Source organism: Petaurus breviceps, unplaced genomic scaffold, assembly GCF_028583685.1.
Source record: "Petaurus breviceps papuanus isolate PSGF00001 unplaced genomic scaffold, PetGlider_PUasm1.0 90977, whole genome shotgun sequence".
Classification (NCBI taxonomy): domain Eukaryota; kingdom Metazoa; phylum Chordata; class Mammalia; order Diprotodontia; family Petauridae; genus Petaurus; species Petaurus breviceps.
Window position 1 is genome coordinate 6,180,707 of NW_027187391.1, and position 20,978 is coordinate 6,201,684.

The 20,978-nt window shown below is 37.6% G+C and overlaps 1 protein-coding gene across 1 annotated transcript in view; it reads right to left on the minus strand.

Moving 5' to 3' along the window:
• ECT2L (epithelial cell transforming 2 like) overlaps window positions 1-20,978 on the minus strand; it is a 101,590-nt gene that overhangs the window by 20,175 nt on the left and 60,437 nt on the right. Inside the window, exons 9-13 of the mRNA XM_069077241.1 lie at window positions 14,599-14,727; window positions 10,663-10,755; window positions 8,364-8,546; window positions 4,210-4,313; window positions 1,099-1,221 (exon numbers count right to left, since the gene is read on the minus strand). Of these exons, the coding sequence (XP_068933342.1) occupies window positions 1,099-1,221; window positions 4,210-4,313; window positions 8,364-8,546; window positions 10,663-10,755; window positions 14,599-14,727 (632 nt within the window). The remainder of the gene's footprint in view (window positions 1-1,098; window positions 1,222-4,209; window positions 4,314-8,363; window positions 8,547-10,662; window positions 10,756-14,598; window positions 14,728-20,978) is intronic.

Below are 20,978 nucleotides of genomic sequence, written 5' to 3' on the forward strand. Positions count from 1 at the left end.
TTCCGGAAAGAGAACTTAGGAACTTTGAGTGCAAACGGAAATGATTTTCTCTTTCCTTTTTATGATATGGCTAATATGAAAATATGTTTTTCATGATTTTACATGTATAATTGATATAATATTGTTTGCCTTCCCTATGAGTAGGTGAGGGGTGACAGGCAGGGAGAGAATCTAGAACTTAAAATTAAAAAATAAAAGAATGTTAAAATTAAATGAATAATAAGTTGGAGTGGGAAGAAAATACTTCTTTTTGGATCATAGATTTCTGATGGGAAAAATATTGCTCATATTTTATGATAGCTCACGCAAATTTCAGTTCTTTAGGATCTCCCAGTTAGAGAATGTGATTTGAGCTCTTAGGAGAAATGGCATTTCTAAAACTGTGCCAAAGGTTATCATAGGCACTGGGTAGCAGCAGGATGTAAGAGGATCACAGATTTGGAGCTGGAAAGGACCAGGCAGCCCCTCATTTATTAGATGAGAAAACTAGAACATCAGTCCAAAAGCTAGGAGACCTGTATTCTAGTTTTGTAAACTTACTAGCTGTATCATACAATCTCTGTTAGTCTCAGTTTCCTAATATTTCAACCTGGAATGGTCATACTTGCATGGAGTATTTTACAGGTTTGTCATGAGCAAAACACTTTGTAAACTTCTAAGCACAATTACTCATAAAAAGTAGAATCAACGATGTCATCCAGGAAATGTATGATTAGGGTAGGAGGTGGGCTGGTTACGTAGGGGTGACAAATGGACAAACCACATTTGTCTGTTGGCACAGAGAGAATATTCAAAGACTTAGAGGAAGGTCCCCAGCAGCTTGGGCAGACACACTACCCCCCTCCAAAAGTGGAGGATTTATGGGAGGACACTGAGAATTTATGGGAGACAACAATCTCTCTGGATGAGAAATACAGATGGTTTGTAATATGCACCCTTGGAGAAAAATCCCACATCAATGATATCACAAAGTAATGAAGTATGAATTAATTATCTCTGAGTGTCTTCCTTTACAGAAAAGAGCATGTTAATCACACCCTCTTCCAGTATCTATCTCTTCAGAATAGATTGCAGTTGAAAGGAAAGAAACAGCTTTACCTTTGTTAATAAACTGAGAGCTGTTGCATCACATTTTGTCGAGGTAAAATTTCCATCAAATTCTTTGTTCTTTTTGCTAGATTTCTTCAGCAGAAAATATGACAGATATTCTAGTGGATTTTCCTAGGCGGAGAAAATACCCAGAAAGAATCCCTATTTAAAACAATCATCATCCAAAATTCTTTGGGACATATAAATTACAAGAGAAGTTGTTGTTGTTGATGCTTTTTTAGCACTTTGTGTGGTGTAATAAAATATCTTTAGAAAACAATGATAGTAATGCAGTTATTCCATTAGGTCAGGAAATAGTGTATTCCCTTCAATAGAAGTACCAGCTACATCATTGTTTTCTAAGTTCAGGTCATGACACAAATTAGGGTAACTTGGGGTCTATAGAAAAGTGTTAAAGCATTTCCAGAAAAAGGACACACTTCCCATTCTTTATGCCAAACATGGAACAGTGAGAAGAAAAGGAAGGTTTTTCTAGGGAGGAGCCCCTGAAGGAATAGCTGTATCTAGGCCCAACCCCATTTCCCACCAATTATATCTACCCTGTTAGATGTATTCCTGCTTAATCTCCTAAGGAATATAAATATGTGAGTCTGTATATGTGTTGGAGGTAGAGAGTAGAGTTGGGTTGAAACACGTGGCCTAAGACTCCCTATTTCAGTTTCTGTTTATATCAATGTGTCTCAACGTGCTGCTGTTGTGCAATTTAGGCATGGCAAGAAAAGGCAGGAAGTCATTGAAGTATGCCATTATCCAATTATGTATGGTTAAAGAATTCAAATTCAACGAAGTGAACTTTACTTTAAAACTATTCTGAACATAATTTTCTTTGGTAATACAGCAATGCCTCTGGGTCATCATTATGAACATAAATTATTGCTATAGCAGCAAAGCCCAGAAGTGACAGTTAATAGGGTTCTAGTTGATAGAATGCTAGATATGCCACTTATGGCTTTGTGTTGAAAGACTAATAAATCATTCTGAACTGCATTTTCACAGGTTCAGCACAATATGGCACCAAAAAAGCAATTTTGAGAGATTTCTGTTAATCTACCCAGGAAATCCATTACCTATTTAAAAAATAAATTAGTATCCTATTCAAGCTCTAGTTGAAATTGAAGCAGATAAAAGATAAGTAAGAACAAGGAAAAAGTTAAATTAACCTATAGACTTGTAGAGTTAAATTACTATTACTGAAAGGAAGTATTTAAGAAGGGATTTTTGGTTGTTTTCAGACCTCTCTTACACTATAATTCTGGCAGTTTCACTGTAACTAATAGTCTTAGAGAGTTGTTTGGGGGCACTGAGAAATTGCCATGTGCCAGGAGTGACACAGTTTAGTATGTCATCAGTATGACTTGAACCTGCGTCTGCTAGATTAATAGGCAAACTCCTAGTGATTATGTCATGCTGCCGCTACAAGAACTATTTCCTGAAAAATCTGAGGGAACTAAAAATAGCATGGAAACATGAATACCTTCCCTCATTCTCTTTGCTAACTCCAAATTTAGAGCCTGCCACTTCATTTTCTTCTCAGTCTTTTTTATTTTCTCTTGATGTTTCCTGAAGTTTAGACTCCCCTTGGCACTTCTGACATTTGAATGGTCCTCTCTAGAAAGTCAGTTCTTCCTATCCTGGATCGGACAGGATTTTAAAAAATCTCTTCCTTCCTCAAACTCAACACCAACTCAGTTCCTTTCTCTTTGTGTTTGCTTTTCTTCTGCAGTTATCAGTCCCTTGGCTTCCATCCCCCAAAACTTTTTTCTTTTTCTTTTCTTGTCTAGTTTCAATCATTATTCAGTTTCTCCTATATTCTCTTTATTTTCCAGCAAAGGCCACAAAACTACTGCATTTACCATCTTCTTAAAAGAAAAAAAAAGGCATTTCTGATTAGAATCAAGGGCAAGGCAGAAAAAGGTTCATTATATCAATGACTATGCTACTTAAGGAATTTTAGCATAAACTTGCTTATAGACTTGAGGTAGGTGGGATAGTGTTCAAAATTTTTTAGTCACTTTTGTCACAAGATGACAAAACATCCCAGAGGATGACAAAGCTATACTTTATTTTAAGGTTAAACAGTAAAAGTCCAGACATCTTGATTGAATCAATCAAAAGGTATGAATAAGTCCTTAATTAATTTGAAAGAATCATTGAGTCTTTGGACCACTGGAGGAAAGGAAATCTCTTTTGAGTGGTCAAGAGAATAAGTCACACCCTTTGGGTTATGCATAAAAACAGTAAGCAAGTTCAGAGCTAATGAGTTTCTCTCTTCTTCTCCCTCCTCCCTATTGACTACATGAAGATCTTCTGAACCTTGAAAAATGAGAACATCTGGAGTTCCCAGGAGTCCTTTCCCTGAAGTATTAGTGGCTAACAGCAATGTCTGAATTCATAGACGGGAGACCCAGTAAACACTGAGGAAAGGCAGCTTCAGGGAGTGTCTTGGGGCAGAGAAAATATGGGCTGTTCTAGAAAGGCACCAATTCTTGGATCCCAGCTAGATCGTAAGGAAAACTTCATGAGTTCTCTGCAAAGGAATTAAAAGACTCCTGGTGACAAGAAGCTAAAAATTACCCCCTTGCCACATGTATCTATCTTTGTACTACTACTAAGCCTACTCTCCCCAGGGATCTTTTGTGTGTGTGTGTGTGTGTGTGTGTGTGTGTGTGTGTGTGTGTGTGCATGCGCGCGCAAGGAGAGACTGTGCCCCTCAGCTTGGGGGCATTGTTTTTATAACAACTGGGCTTGCTACACCTGCTAGGCAAGGTATACTTCTCTAAAAGTTAGTTGAAGCTACTTGATTACCCATAGGAAACATATAGGTTGGGGCTCGGAATCAGGATTAAGCATTAGTGTTGAGAGACTCGACAATGATGATCTGAAAAAACTCCTATCCCTCAGAATTACCCCTAAAACCATGAAGGGAGAAGTAGTCCTCTGGGGACCCACCTCTCCAGTGTCAATGGGAATAAGGGAAGTGACCCCAAAGAAATGCTACAGTAATAATAATTTTTTAAAAGTTTGGTTCAAACATTTTTCATTTAGTGTTTTTCTTTTCATTTGTTTGTTGAAGTTGGTTTTCTCCCAGTAAGCACTTACCGATTTCTCCTTTGACAGCTCAATCAATCCATCAGCTAGGACTTGAGCTGTTTCTTGATTAGCCAGAACATTAACAAGGCTCAGAGAATCAAACATAAACTGCCCTGCAAGGTAAAAGATCATAAACTATATTAGCTATTTAGAAGGTGTAACTGGATTTTGTAACTGGATTTTAAGGACAGCTAGGTGGCATGGTGGATAGAGCATTGGGGCCTCAGACATTTACTAGCTGTGTGACCTTGGGAAAGTCACTTAACCCTATGTATACCTTGGTTCTTCATCTGAGCTGGAGAAGGAAATGGCAAGTCAGTCCAGAATATTTACCAAGAAAACCCCAAATAGGGTCATCAAGAGTTGGATGCGACTAAATAAAAATAACCAACAACCACAACAAGCAGGAATAACCAATGTTAGCCAACGGCAACAACCCGATTTTTGGTGCAAGTCTCTGTCCACCTACGGGCGAGATTTTCAATAAAACCTGGTTAAATAAAACATGTGCAAAAGGAGGCAGGCAGCTAACTGTGTTTTGAGAGCTCCTGTTTTAGTGGAGGCAAAAAAAAAGCACAAAACCCAAGATACACAGATACAAATATTATGATGCATCATATCACAGAACCAAAACAAAAATGAGGACAAGCGACTTTAGCAATATACTGAAAATACCCATTCTCAAAAAGTCGATACAAAATGGAGGGTGTAAGGTTTTGGAGGAGAAAGGGGAAGGAAAAGTAGGCACAGGAAAACAAATCAGCAACCTAACATTCTGATTCTGAGACATGGCAAAAGTCCTTGGAAACATTTTTTTAAAATATAAATTATCACATACCCTTGTTCTTTAAAAAGAAAAATAATGTGCTTAATAGATAATTATTGTCTTGTTTTAAAAAGCAAAGCATATACATGTAGTTTTATATATGCAAATGTTTTGTATTATGCATATATACAAATGTTTACTAATTTAATGAACTGAATCTAATCTCCATAACTATTCCCAGTACTTCTCATTTTCAGAGTATGAACAGCATTTTCTCTTCCTGATGTGTCATTATTTCTCATAAAAAGTTTCACTTCCACTCTTCTCTGGAATTCTAGATGCAAGAAAGACCACAATACAAGGTCACACCTATTTTGTACCATCATTTTAATTTTTTTAAAACATTATTGATTACCTATTTGTAAAGTAGCACTGTGAACAGAGGGGAAATGGGCTATACTGCCTTTGAAAAGTTTAAAAGTCAAAAGGAAGGGAGGAGCCACGATGCAAAACACTTGTTGGGAAAAATAACCTAAGGACACACACACACACACATAAATCTGTCACAATGCTTGCACACATTTTGCTGCTAGACAGGTAGAGTGTGAGGTACACGCAAAAAAAAGGAGTTGGAAAAGGAAAGAGCAAAGGAAAACTGGAAGTTTGAAGAACGCAGTTTAAGTCACTTAGGGAGAAATCAGGGTAAGGGTTGCCTTGAACAGAGAGTTAATGGTGAAAAAAAGTTACTGTTTAGGTGAGAGAAAAAGCCTAAGGTGCCCCAGATGAAGTTCACGGAAAAAGAAAACAAGATTCAAAGTGGAACCAGCGAAGCTTGTAAATATTACTTTTTCTGAGGAATTTTGTCTAGGAAGATGAGTTCAGTGAGGTAAGAAAAGAACCAAATGGTGCTGAACCTCACAGTCCACATTGAAGAGCTTATTTTTCAGTGGGAAAGTGAATCAAAATAACTTAATCAGGGGTTGGTATGATCTGAATGGTGCTTGGTCAAAATGATCTGTGCAGAAATAGCATGTAGGACAAACACGGTGGGAGGACAAAAGAAAAGTGATCAAGGGATCAGGGTTGTGATGGTAGAAATGGGGCCTGATCACATGCAGGGCTCTTGGACCATAAGGTAGGGGATTGATGAGAGATGAACCATTGCATTTCTAGGAAGCAAAAGCACAGATTTGGGGAAGATGTGGTTAAGCTTGTAGCAGCTCCTGCCATCACAGCTGAAGGATTTCCTTAAGCAGTCCTTAAAAGAGGAACTTCAGTCCTGAAGGCTCAAGTTTCTGCTTGGCTCAGGTTTTAATTGTTCTTTTATATCCTTACCCTTGTCCTACTTACATCTGGGTTGAGTATGGGAACAGTATTTAAGAAATAGAAATAATTTTTTAGTCGTCAGAGTGGTTCTTAATGGGGTGTGTGTATGATAGAGGCCTATCCTCAGAACAATGTTTTTGAGTATATAAAATGAAATATAAATGAAAACAAGTATATTGATATGTTACTAAAATTAAACATAAAAGTTCATGGACCGTGTGTTAAGAATCCTTGGTTCATGACATCCAGATTGCAATTGACTCACATGTAAAAGAGATGGGGAAATTAATTTCAGGAATTTATTTACTAGCCGATAATTTTGGCTAGATGATCACCAAGATATAAAGCCAGCATTCGAAAGAAGAAGTAACAGGTAAAATGTGGAAGGGCAGAGCAGGAAAAGTATAGGATAGAACTTTGCTAGAGACTTTGCTGCACCCACAAGCAAACAGTTTTCCTTAACCACAATTTTGGTCATAGTATTTCCTGGATAAGGAACCCCAATTAGGTTGTCAGATACCCTTTCTGTCCAGTCTCATTTTCCTTGGTTCTCCATCCTATTGTCTCTACTTGCTCTTATTCTTCAGATAAGAATTTATCCTTTTGCCATGTCAATCTACAGAGGCTGTTAGCTTTCCATACCTTCCACAGTGAATTCGTTCCTTCTTAGAAATGTGGGGGAGTGAACAGCAAACTGATGCTGAGCAGGAGACTTGGATTTCAGGTCTGTCACTAATCCATTGTTAGTTCTCAAAAGACTTATATAATAATATATTGATAACAATATTTATATGGTGCACACTATGTGTCAGGCACTGTGCTAAGGGCCTTACAAACATTTTCTCATTTGATCCTGGCAACATCCCCGGGAGATAGGTGCTATTATTATCCCTATTTTACAGTTGAGGAAATTGAGGCAGACAGAGGTTAAGCGACTTTCCCTGGGTCACACAGGTAGTACGGGTCTGAGATTGAATTTGAACTCGTGTCTTCCTTACTCCAGCCCCCTATGGTACCACCTAGATGCTGGGCTTTAGAATCACAGAATCTCAAAATTGAAAAAAAGACTTCAGAGCTTATCAATTTCCTTATCTGCAAAATGAGGTTAGATTAGATGATGTCTAAGCTCCAAAATTTTCTGATATGACTGCTTAAAACCTACCTTCCCCATGAATATCCGGAAATTCTTTTCCCCCAACTTTTTTTTTAACATTTTATTTAACATTTTGGCTTCCAAATTCTATCCCTCCCTCCCTCCCTTCATTCCCTCCTCCCTGAGATGGTAAGCAATCAGAATATCCATAAATTAAAATTATATCTACCTTGATCACTCAGCATTTATGAATGAGCAATTGATGAATATTATGGAGAGTATAATGTTCACATGGTTCTCTCCTGTTGTTTTAGTTTTATAATTTTCACATGTTCTTACCTATTCTCCTCTGTTTTTCAAGTTTATTTGCCCTTTTAGAACATATGTTCTATGAGCACAGGGCCCCTATCTATTTTCTTTAAATCTCCACATAGCGCCTAGAATAGAGGAATTCTCTATTCCTAGAGGATACTCTCTACCTGTCATTGTCCCGTTGAGTTACAAACTGAGGGATCACCTTATGGCAGAACTTCAGAGAAGAAAGTAACTTCTGGGGGTGGCTAAGTAGCACAGTGAATAGAGCACTGGCCCTGAAGTCAGGAGGACCTGGGTTCGAATGCGGCCTCAAACACTTAACACAAAAACTAGCCTGCGACCTTGGGCAAGTCACTTAACACCAACTGCCCTACCCTCCCCCCTCCAAAAAACAAAGATTAAAAAAAAATAACTTCGATATTACACTGAAGAACACGCAAGATCTCAACACATGCTACCTGAGGATAGCTATGAGGGAGATAGAAGACATGAGGAACTAGGTGACACTAGGAAGCTGAAGTTAATTTTTACTAAAGATCATGTCTAATCTGATCTAATTTATTTCCAAAATATCTTTCTTGCCTTCTTTTTAAAAAAAATCATCCATACATGAAACAATACATTTTGTAGCAAACCTGCAACAGAAACAGTGAAAAACCTTACCAAGAATCTTGCCACTGATGTTTCTTTGCAGCTCCTCGAAATGAGGTCTCAGCTGCTTCCGGACTGATTTCAGGGTCTCTTCAAGGAATTCCGTGAAGCTGTGCCATGTCTGGAGCTTGTTGTCACAGAAGTAAATGGAAGGGGGAGAAGTTCCTTGCTTCTGTCCCAGCCAATCACTAAGAACTGACATTATTTTCTCCTCTTATTTTCAATGACAAGGAATACAGAAGGGACCATCCCACCTCTTGTTAAAGGACAGCCAAACACTGTTTACATTGATGTCTGCTTTATGAGCGAAATGACAGACTGACTGACTTTCAAGGGTGAAACCAGAGATTTCCTATATGCCTATCTGTTCTCTTCATCAGAGTCACATTCAGAGGCCTTAAAAGTCATTTAACCCAGTCCCCTATTTTATAGACGAGGAACAAGGCCCAGAGAGGTAAAATAACTTGCCCCAGGTTGCAAAAGCTGCCTCTTGTTACCAGTGAGTGACTGATGAACTTCCCTTCTACTGAGCCCACCTTACATAACAGCTAGGCCTGCTGTGCCCATAGTACACTTGGAGCCATCCAAAGGAACAGAGAAGGGGGAGGGGGCTTAAAATACTCTGTTCTAGTGCCCTTGACCTCCTAGCTAACTGTTCCAGGCTAGACAGCAGCTCTCCAGATGCAGAAAGTCCTATAAGAAGGCAACCACTGTCCTTGTAACAAATGCAATAAGACTTTGCAGGCTCCCAGACAATAGGTGAGGATAGGTGAGGGAGGCAGGGGGTTTTAGGGGTAGAGGTTTTTGCTGATAAATGTATCCAAGGAGTTCATTACAGACTGGAGATAGAAAGTCTTCCCACTGGACCACAATGCCTCACACTTTGACATAATGCAGTAGGATTAAAAAATACATTTTAATCAGGAGATTTAGTCACTGCTAAATAGGCATTCAGATGAAGATTCTCTTGGTCTTGTAATTAAATGTGAGAATATGGCCCATTTATGTTGGGTCTTGTATTGAAAGTATTTTGAATCGTGTTTGTTACATAATACCAATATAGACATGACCTTACACTTTCTTTCATGGCTGATAATTTATATAGCGCTCTAAGTTTTGCTGAGCACTTTGCATATTTGGTCTCATTTAAGCCTCACAACAATTCTGGTATTATCTCATTTACCTGATGAGGAAATTTGGGTTAATTTGCCCAGAGTCACATGGCCTGTACATGTTTGAGGTAGAATTTGAACTCAGTTCTCCCTAACTTCATGCCTGGCCAGCACCTCATGAAGTACTACTCTTTGAAAATGATGAATATTTTGGAAAGTCTTCATCTAGGATAATCAAATCAAACCAGTCAGATATTTCTTGATGTTAGCATACAAAGAGGGCTTCATATTTGGTATGACAGGGCAGTGTACCAGGTGTAGGAAATATACTTGGACAAATAAAAAGACCCCTTCTTTCAAGGGACTTATATTTTGTTCTCTCTGATGTGTATGTGCCTTATCTAACTTTCTAAAGAAAAAAAAACCTCGGGCAGCTAGGTAGTACAGTAGATAGAGCACCAGCCCTGGAGTCAGGAGGGCCTGAATTCAAATTCAACCTTAGATGCTTACTAGCTGTGTGACCTTGAGCAAGTCACTCGACCTTGATTGCCTCCAAACAAACAAAAAAAACCAACCCTGAGTGTTGTAAGTTTATGCTTTGGTTTTATTATATAGTATTCTTTCAGAGGAAGAAAATAATCCTGTCCATACTAGAAATCATCATGTCCATGTAATGTTAATAGTAATGATGTGAATTCTACTGATGTCTCCTCAAACAGGGTTTAATGAGGGGTAGTTTGATAAGACTGATATATTGAATTAAAATGAGCTGTGATTTCAACATTGAACAAGGTTAAGATTAATTTATTTTTGGTTAAATCCAAATGGAGAAAGACAGCATGGTACAATGGATATACTCGGGTTCAAACCCTGCCTCTAACACATACTGACTATAACTCCAAGCTAGATACAACTCCTCAGTGGTCCAGGCAACTCTGTAAGGTTTTGCAAGCTGCACTGGCAGAGCTTGAGTCTTCCTGACTCCCAGTGCCTCCTAGCTGCATGAACCTTGCCATTATACAGAAAAGGGATGCTATTCCTTTAATGAAGGACTAAATTAAAGTCACTTATGCCAGCAGTAGCTAGTTGCCATTTACATTACCAATCTGTTCTTTCTCTGTGACTGCTCTGTTAGGAGATTTTTCCAAAGGGGAAGTTGGGTGAGGTGGGTGGGGAATCAGTTCCTCATCCATACTTACTATGTTGGTAGGATCCAGTTGCTATCCCTGTAGGGGAGCTAAACATTGTTCCAGTCAACTGAGACAGCTGGGAAAGGACTTTGGTGCCTGCCTCTGCAAAGTCAAAAGTACTTCTATTAGTTTACAGCCTCTGTCAGGGGACAATTAAATATTACCGAGAAAGTACAGTGAACAGGCCAAGTCCATTAATAGTTCTCTTTCTCAATCCAACTATTAAGAAGCTGAGACCAAAAGCTTTCATTCAGTTATTCTTAAAGACTGAACATAAAAACTTCACTTCTCTGTTTCTACTTTAGTAAGTCAAAACAATTTTTTCCCCACTTTTCCCCCCCAGGAAGATATATTCATTTAAAATTTTGGAAAACTGAAGTAGATTTATTTTCAGACTAGATGCAGATATTAGATATTTTAAATGGTCCAATCTAAGTTTGATTTAGTGTCAAAATCCAAACAGGTCAATTTAAATCATAAGCAAGCATTAGAGTTGAGTACAATCAGTGGTCACAGCTTACAGTATGTTTCCTGACTATCTTTGAAATTTAGGTAATTACAATGGCATAGCCTAAGACATTTTTAATGTTCACTCTTTCTATTCATGCTGTACGAATCAATGCTCTAAATGGCTGCAGTTGTTACAAGAACCAGCAGCTATAAAGGTGTACTCTCTCACTACTTTTTTTAGTCTAAATGTCATTTAGTTGGACTCATAGCTTTTATCTCTTTGTTCTCAGGAAGATTGAACTATTTTTTTTCAATTCATAAGACTTTCTGTCAGTCCAGAAAATGATTTCTTAAAGTTAATTAGGTCTGATAAAATTCTATTGGTCAAGCAAAATATGGTTGGACTCCACCTGCATTCACAAAAGTTAACTCAGGCCCTTTCTATTTCTCCTCTGATTACTCTGGGGGTGTGGGGGTGGGGAGGGGCATCTGACTGCAGCTAATAAATTCAAAGGCTTTCCCAAAGGTTCCCAAGAGAACAAACAATAACTGAAGAAAATGAATAGGCAGAATAGGGCTGCTGCTTATCTTTCAGTGAATCTGGCCTGAATTACTGTAAACACGACCTTTGTAGATCATGGATGATGATCTGCATTTAGCAGGTTTCCCCTGACCCTGGAATATATGAAAATATGTATCAGTAGACTGAGTGTCCTCCCTACTCCCTTTCCCATTAGTTGCTATATTAGAAAAGCTAATGATGTGCTTCACATATGGAAAAGATACTCTTTCCAGTTCATGGGTCTCTTTGGACAAGGCTTTTGAAAAGACAAGATGTGCCTGAAGGAAGAGAATGGAGAAAGATTCTTCTGGGACCCCAGTCTCCAAGTAAGTCATGAATTCATTCTGCCAGGTTTGCACCCAGGACCGCTGGTTGCTTTCCCCTCCTTTTATGTTTCCTTTCCTCTATCACTGCTCTTGTGAACATGAAAAGGTCCTAGAAGGCCTCCAGGTGCAAGAGGTGAGGACAGTGTTTACCCGGGCAGTTTTGGTAAAGTAGCACTAGCAGGTTTGGGCCTCTGACAAGGAAAGTATTTGCTTTATTGATGAGACCCCTGGAAAAATGATCCCACTTGGTGTTTGACTGGATCATGCTCAGTGCAGGTGAAGTGTCAACTGGCAAATGAGCAATCTTGCAAAAATGTTTACATCACAACCAGGTTTAAATATGAGCCTTCCAACCTACTTAACCACCTCGGGATAATTTACTGTATTGTATTCTAATCACTCTACGATTCTTTATTGCTTGGTATTCCCTTTCCTGTGTAGGAATAAATGACCTGTGTCATATGTTCCTCATTTTTCTCCATTGAATTTCTTTTTTTCACTTTCCCCCTTGCTGGGGAGAAGCCTTGGACTTCAAGGCCACAACCATTTCTATATTTAGCTGCTCTATTAGTAGCAACTAGGGTGGGGAGTGAAGAGCCAATGAACGTAAGAATTATAAAGTCTGTTTTTCCTATTGAGAAGTCAGGCAATTCCAGAGCAATGAACCCAGGGCAACTGTGATGACAGACAGGTAAAAGACAGGGATTAGAGCAAGCTGTCATCCCCTATGGCCTCAGCCAAGCAGTGTCATTCATTGTACTAGAAACAAATCCTTTTTAGCTAAAATGGCTACTTGAATGAAGGCAGACTGCCTGGCTCCCATATACTTACTCCAGCAAAAACCTAACCATAGCACTAGGTCAAATAATGATCAAGAAATCCGATGAAAAAACTGTCATAAGTAACTTCATCTACCCCAGAACTCTGTTTAAAAAATCAACCCAAAAATCTCAAAGGCAGTAAGAAAGGGGACAGGACCAGCACAAGCAAACAAAACAGAAGCCTCCTAGCACAGTTAGAGATTAGACAACTGACGCCTTCAAGACTTTATAGTTGGAGGCATCAAGAACAGAGGGCTCCAAGGAGGAAACCCTAAGGTGGTTGTAAACTCCACAATGTGGACCTAGAAATCAAAAGGAGCAGCAATATTCAGTCCAGAATTGACATCCTAGGTTTGGGATACTGTTATAAATCAGAAATATCCCCAAATCCAACCTAAAAGAAGAGTGACACTCCACCACTGTAAGCAAAGATTCAAAGAAAAAAAAATGGATTTCCCATAAGGATTATATGAATAACTGGAGGAAATGAAACAAGGAATTAAAAAAAAATAAAATAAAAGTTCTGGAGAAAATAATTGGAAGGAGAATAAATAGTGTAGAAAAGATAAATGGTAAAACTTACCTTTTTGGTAATTAGAAGAGACTAAACAGAAATTAATGACTTCATGCAATAATAAGAAATATTAGAACAAAATCTTATGTGGCTGAAACATTTTCTTTTTGAAATTAGTTTCAAATTACTATGAGATACAGTGAGTAAAGCACTGGCCCAGAGCCAGGAAGACCGGAGGTTCTGGCCTCAGACACTTAACACCCACACAAAAAAACTAGCCATGTAACCTTGGGCAAGTTACTTAACCCCAACTGCCCTCCAAAAGGCAAAAGAAGAAAAGTGCTTCAAATTAGTATGAGAGTTGTAGGTTCTAGATGGGTTAGCATCTAAAAGCACATATGCTGTGATCGTTATTCAGGTATAACAAATTAGGGGTTTGTGTAACTATCATTTAGGTTCAATCCAAGTCTAGGATATAGTCTCTATGGCAATACTGGTGAGAATTCTGTGGGGTGGGCATAGAGGATTGTAAACTTCATGGAGAAAGGACAGGCAAAGTGCCACTTGGGCTTTTATCAACACCCCCTCCTACTTCACACCTCTGCTGGAGAAATTGTATGACTAGTGATTAGAAGAAGGCATATGTGCATGAGGCTTCTTTGTAACCTACAAGTTTTTGCTTTCTCTCAGTCATTACTGAGAAAAATATTTTCTACTGGTCTAATCCCTCCCTGCAATTCAGATAACTCAGCATTAACAATATAAGGAGGAAGAAATAACATCCAACAAGTAATGACTTGACCTCATTCCAGAGTTGTAACTAGTATGGAGTGAACAGGTCTTTGTTCGAGGAAGCCAATGGGAGTGGGGGAGTGGCATTTTCCATGCAGTGACTACCAACCTGGTACTTCAACTCATGATCCTCCCCTGGCTTGAAGAGCTACACTCAGGCTTTTGTTGCTGTAACAACTTCTTCAGTGGCTGGCCTCTTCTATCCTTGTTTCCCCTCAACAAATCTCTAGGATACCACAGTCTAACTCTTTGGGAGAAATGAAGACCTCCTTCTCCCAACACAACCGCTCATGGTTGAACCATCCCCTCTCTTTCTATCACTGTATTCTCACCCACTGCCACTGTTTCTTCTGTCACCTATTTTTGCCCCAGGTGAAAGAATTTCTAATTATGGCTCTGCCTAGTGCTAACTTCATAAATTATCATTGTAAAATTGGTCTAGGACTGCTGTATTCTAATTAAAGCTTGGCAAAGGCTGACCTGATGCTGCCAGAGGGACAAAGATATCAACATGACCACCTTCTTCTTGAGTAGCCACACAGCTTCCAAGTTTCTCCCAAAAGTCTCGCATCTCAGGGGTCAGCACATTGTCAACACCAATTGTATACCCTGATAAAAACAAAATACGTTTGGTACAATATCACAGCCACGAGCTTTGTTTTTGCATTTTGTCGCATGAAGAAACCAACAACATTATCACATCATTGAAAGTCACTTTACAAGTCTCACTCTATGGGAAATACACCAAGCCAACTCTTGTGTCTAACATCACTGCCAAAATACATAGATCATATTTACAGATCAATCACTTACTCAGCAAATATTCAGTGGACATTTGTTAAGCACCTGCTCTATACAGATTAGGGACTAGGGGAACATGCAGAGGTTACATATACTAGTATCCTTTCCCACATGGAGTTTTCAGTCTACTAGGAAGAAAAGACACAAAGGTAATGCCACTAAAATAAATAGGTTTTTATTTTATTCATATTATATGTGAGCATAGAACATGGACCATCAAGGCATATGAAAATATGCCCTGAGTATTTACGGGCACTTCTAGCTCATTCTTTGTGAATATCCACAGATTTCATCAACTTGGATGTGACTCCTAATTATGCTATTCCCATTTATTCATGACTGACTATCCTGTGTGACGCTTGTCCTTTTCCAATATAAATTTTCCCTATATCTCCTTTGTATTATATCACAAAATCTATAAGTTCATAGCATTCAGCACTCATCTAGTTCAACCCAAACATGACAGAAATTCCACTGTAACATACATACCTGACAAATGGTCATCTTGTCTATGCCTAAAGACCTGCCTTCAAGGAGGAGAAATCTACTATCTCTTAAGGCAAACCATTTGATTTTTTTTTGACAATTCTAATTGCTAGTAAGTTTTTTTCTGATTACAACTCTTTGCAACTTCAACCCATTCCTCTGGTTCTGCCCTCTGAAGCCAAACAGAACAAATGTAACCATTCCTTCACATAAAAGGCCTTCAACTATTTGAATACAGTGTTCATTCCTCCTCTGTGAAATTACCATAAGATAAATCAAGAAGTTATTTATAAATCAAGAAGTTGCTTGGAGGGGTAAAGGAGAGAGACAGAGACAGACAGATACAGATGTATATAGATGCTGGAGCTAGCTCTCCTTGACTTCTGAGGGACAAATGTTAAATTTTCAGTGTGAACATTTGTACTTTGGATCAGCAAATACCAGATACAAATAAGGCCTTGATTTATTATTTTGTTGATTGTCTAGACTTAAGCAATGGATGAAATGTTAATAGTGCAGATTAAATCTGAAAGTGTGTCATGCATTCATTTTTCTTCTTAGAAAGCTGGTTGTTAAACATTTACTAGCAAACTTTTGGCTTTATCCCACTAAATCTTAATGATACCTATGAAATTAAATTTGCCCCTTGTGCTAAGACTCCTAGTTCTGCTTGTTTGTTGCCTAAATTTTATGTATTTATGTATATATAGTGGAGGCAACAGGTTTTACTCTTGATTACTTCCTTGGGTCTTGACTTCTGTGAATTTCTTGGTGTTTCAGTAATTAGTCTTCCTTCTTTGAGGGCACTCCCTATGATGTCTAACTTCAAGGATATACATACAGGTAGTGTCTTCCCTTTCCCATCCTTTTTAGTTTAAAGATCCTTTGATTAGATTTGCAAGACGCCTATTTTTACTCATCATGTGTTTCTCCATTGCCTTCCATGTTACACTCATTTTTAACCTTTCAGCAATTATACTGTCCCATAACTCACAATTATACACTACCAGTAGAATATTAGCATTAGATAGGTGGGCCTGGGGCAGCTAGGTGGCACTGGCCCTAGAGTCAGGAGGATCTGAGTTCAAATTTGACTTAACACAAAAACTAGCCATGTGACCTTGGGCAAGTCACTTAACCCCAATTGCCTCCAAAAAGCAAAAATAAACAAACAAATAAATAAATAGGTGGGCCTTTATTTTCTAGAAGCTGAAAGGTTTGAAATTTCCTGAAAGCAATCTAGTTTTCTTTCTTCTGCTTAATTCTTTGCCCAATTTATTGTGTACTTGTACTGTCTGTTGAAGATTTTATATGTACTAATGTATATATAGTTCTATATGTATAGTACATACTGATGTATAGTATTGTTCTATAGGTTGTCTAACTACAAGTCATAATCTGGACAACAGAAATTAACTTCATTTTTATTATAGGGAAGGTCAGGCCAAACTCTTTTGATTGATTATCAAGCTCTTCCAGGAAGTTCTACAATGTTCCAAACTTTGATACAACCAGAATGATGTCAAAAGACATCCTTCTTCATCATGGACTCTAGGCAGGTTTTCCTCCAATGCAGTGGAAAATACCTTTGGTATTTTTGGTCTTCAGACTCACCTGATATTGATGATTAGAGGGTGGTCAAATAAGGTTATTGCTATTATTATATCTTTCGAGGAATTTTACATAATTTTGATACATAAAGGGAAGACATCTTGTTGGAAGAGTATCTTTAAGGTAGTATTTTACTCCACCAAATGCATTTTTAAAAATAATTAACCAAAAATAAATGCAGTGGAATCTTGTCTTCTCTAAACCTTTCCAATTATATGATAGGTCTATTGTGGAATATACCTTAAGAAAATCTGCCTGTCCTCCACTCTGTGCTCTAATCAAGCATGCCCTTGATATATGTATAGATGATTCTCATAAATATTTTATATAGATGGAAAAGTCAGAATGTTTGATGGGTTACATTTTTCACTTAATAAGGAATGAGATTTTTTTCCCCATGCCTTTGGTATCTTCCCTGCCTTCAGATTCCTTTTCTGTTGCCCTCACAATCATGTTATCTCCTGTACCTGTATACTTGTGACAATCAAGTCATTTGGACCAACTTTGTTCTCTTCAGTGACATTTACATCTCTTTTATAAGCACTTTTGGGAATGTTAAAATTCTAGTATAATAACAATTGTCCATCATGTTTTAAAAAAGTTTTATTTTTCATAAAAGTCTTTGCTAATCTTTACCATTAAAATTTTTTTACCTTCCTTTCATGTTCATAATTAAATGACCTTGGGGTGACTTTGGTTATCTAGAATCAGGATTTTAGGTCAGTCTTATCTTGTGCTTCTAGAGAATCTGTCATTACTTCAAAGGCCTATGAATAAAGAAATTTTCTTTCCCATGAGCATCTTTGCTATCTTTAGGTAGAACAATGAAAAACACCTGCTCAACTTGCCATACTTGTTCTCTGAATGTTCTAATCATGACCTGGTCATTGTGTCTTCTCAGTATACCTTCATCAGTCTCCTAACTTTGTGCCACCCTTTCCCAGATGACTGTGTACCTTCATTTGAATTTTGTCATGCCCAAAGGTTGTACAATTTCAGCCTTGCTCTAACTCAAGAAGGAGCTTTTTATCATGGTGGTAAGATTCTGTGTATGTTTGAAATGCTTTCTCCCCTATAGCTTTAAGTTATAAAGAATAATGCCTTTGTTAAGCCAACATGGTAGAGTACTGAATCAGTTCTTCAACCCTTTTATGGGTCTCTATCAAGCTTTTCAAAAATTGTTTTTACCTTCCACTGTTTCTCTTTTATTTTTGAGAAAATATTGCTCACAATTTTCTGTCACCCTTCTCCATAAGATTTTACAAATGAATTTATATTCTAAGCCATTGTGACCTTTGGGAGGCAGTGTAGTACAATGAAAAGGGCCCTGACACTGCAGTCAGAGGACCTAGGTTGAAGTCTTGTTTCTGAACCTGTGTTCTTGGGTAAGTCATTTAACCTTCCTTGGCTTAAGTTTCTTCATCTGTTAAATGATTAAAATGAGAAGGGAAATGGATCACTGGGAAAAAAATCTTTGAAGAAAGTTTCTCTGATAAATGTCTCATAAACGAGGTATACTAGGAGTTGATGCAAATTTATAAAACTAAGAGCCATTCCCCAAAAGATAAATGGTGAAAGAATGTATTACAGGTAGTATTCAAAGGGGAAAAAAATCCAAGCTCTCAACAACCATATGAAAAATGCTCTAATTCACCAAATAATTAGAGATATGCAAATTAAAGGAACTCACACCCATCAGAGAAAGATGATGAAAGAAAAAAATGACATATATCAGAGGGATCTATGGGGAAAGAAGTACACTGATGTACTACTCTGTTGGTGGAGTTGTGAATTGGTCCAGCTATTCTGAAAAGCATTGTAGAACTATGCTCCCAAAGTTATTAGATTGTAAATACCCTTTGATTCAGTTATGCCATTATTAAAACTGTACCTCCAAAGAGATCAAAGAAAGAATAAAAGGGTATATATGTATAAAACTATTTATGGCATCTTTTTCACAGTAGCTAAAAATTGTAAATTAAGGAACTGTCCTATTGAGGAATGGCCAAATAAATCATGCTATACAAATATAATAGAATATTATTGTGCCATAAAAAATAATGAAATGGATAGTCACAGGCCAAACTGTGGAGGCCTCTATGAACTGGTGAAGAGCTAAGTGAGCAGAACTAGGTGCACCATTTGTAAAATGATAACGTTGCATGGAAACGCAACTTTGAAATATTTTAGAACTCCGGTCAACGAAATGCTAAACCGTGAATCTAGAAGATTAAAGATAAAACCCATCACTTTCCTCCTGCCAGAGAGGTGATGAACTTAGAATGGAGAAAGAGAGAGAGAGAGACAGACAGACAGAGAGAGAGACAGACAGAGAGAGAGATGGGTTGATTCAGTAGTGGTCAGTGTGGAAATTTGTTTTGTTGGACCACACAACGATATGATGCATTTTTGTCAGATGACCTTTCAGAGCCTGTATCTCTTCACTTGGACAGTAGGGAAAGCATTTACTGACTAAAGATCTTTGAGGCTCTTTTGGTCTCCTGGCAATAAGGCTATTGTCAAGCTAAACTTTCTACAAAATTTTTATAATATATTTCTATGTAATATTTTTCTATTCATATCCCATGTTATACAATCAATAACTTGTTTGAATAGATCAGGATTCGTTTCTATTATATACTACATATTTTTAATTTGTATTCATTCTTCTACATTTGTTTTAATTTTGACCTCTGTTTTAAGATGTTAATGGTCTGACTATACAAAGAGTTGATTCAGGAATGGTTCTCATGTCTTATCATTTCTGGTACCTACTCATTCTTTTCTTGAAGAACATATTCATTATACATAGGCATATAAAAGTATATACTGATTTAATTTGGAGGATCTTATTGAGTTCTTTGTTGAGTTATTCTGCCTCTGAATCTTATATAGCAGATGTTGGTGCATAAACTAAAATTATTTTAATGTTGGTCCTTTTACAAATACTTATTTCTTTTTTTGAGAAATACTTATTTCAAATACTATAGTACAATACAACCAAATGTCCTATGAAATGCGGTTTCTTGTTGCCTCTGAGCTCCCAATAAAATCAACTTGCTAGCTCTTCTATTTACCCTCTTCAAGAATTTCTGTGTCCTTTTAGTTGCAACTTCATTCATTTCGAGTGAAAATGCCAAGACTGATATAATTTATTTCCTACAAACTTTCTTCATTCCTTGGTCATTGGATAGGTATCTCCCACTTCAAATACCAGTATCTGTGTTAAAATTCATAAATGGGCTAAAACCCATGATTTTTAGTACTTCCTGTTTCTTTCTCTACTATTCTGGCAATCTCACTACCAAGGCAAAAGGGACTATTTTGTCCTCTTGGCACTGAGAGCTATTTTGCATTTTTTAAATACATGTAACTGTGGCACACATTATTACATGTTAACAGTGCCATCATACCACTACCAAAAATGCTATTGGAAATTATCATGACTCCTGCTTTCTTTAAATCCATCTCTCATTACACTGTGAAACACTGTATACTCATGGTTCAGAAGTCTGTAACTACTCATTAAATAATTATTTATTGAATACCTATTATGAGCAAAACATTGTGCTATACGTCATGGAGGATACACATAAGACAATATTATTCACCAAAGAGTTTATAGATGGCAAGTTAGTAAAGAGAAAGGAGCCATTACTTCTGGAAGATCAGAGAAGACTTTAAGAAGAAAACTGCATTTGAACTAAATCAGAAAAAGTGTATAAAAATTAGATAGGTAGAATGAGAGTGGGGCAGAAGGGCATCTTAAGTAGAAAGAAGACAATGATCAAAGGGATATGAATAGAAAAGTGAAAAGCATATTTCGGAAATAGCAATTTCCAAGACTAAAGAACAGATTATGTTAAAAAAAAAAAAGACATTTATAAGCGCTTGCTATGTGCCAGGCATTATGCTAAATATTATCTCATTTGATCCTCCCAACAACCCTGAGCAATATGTGC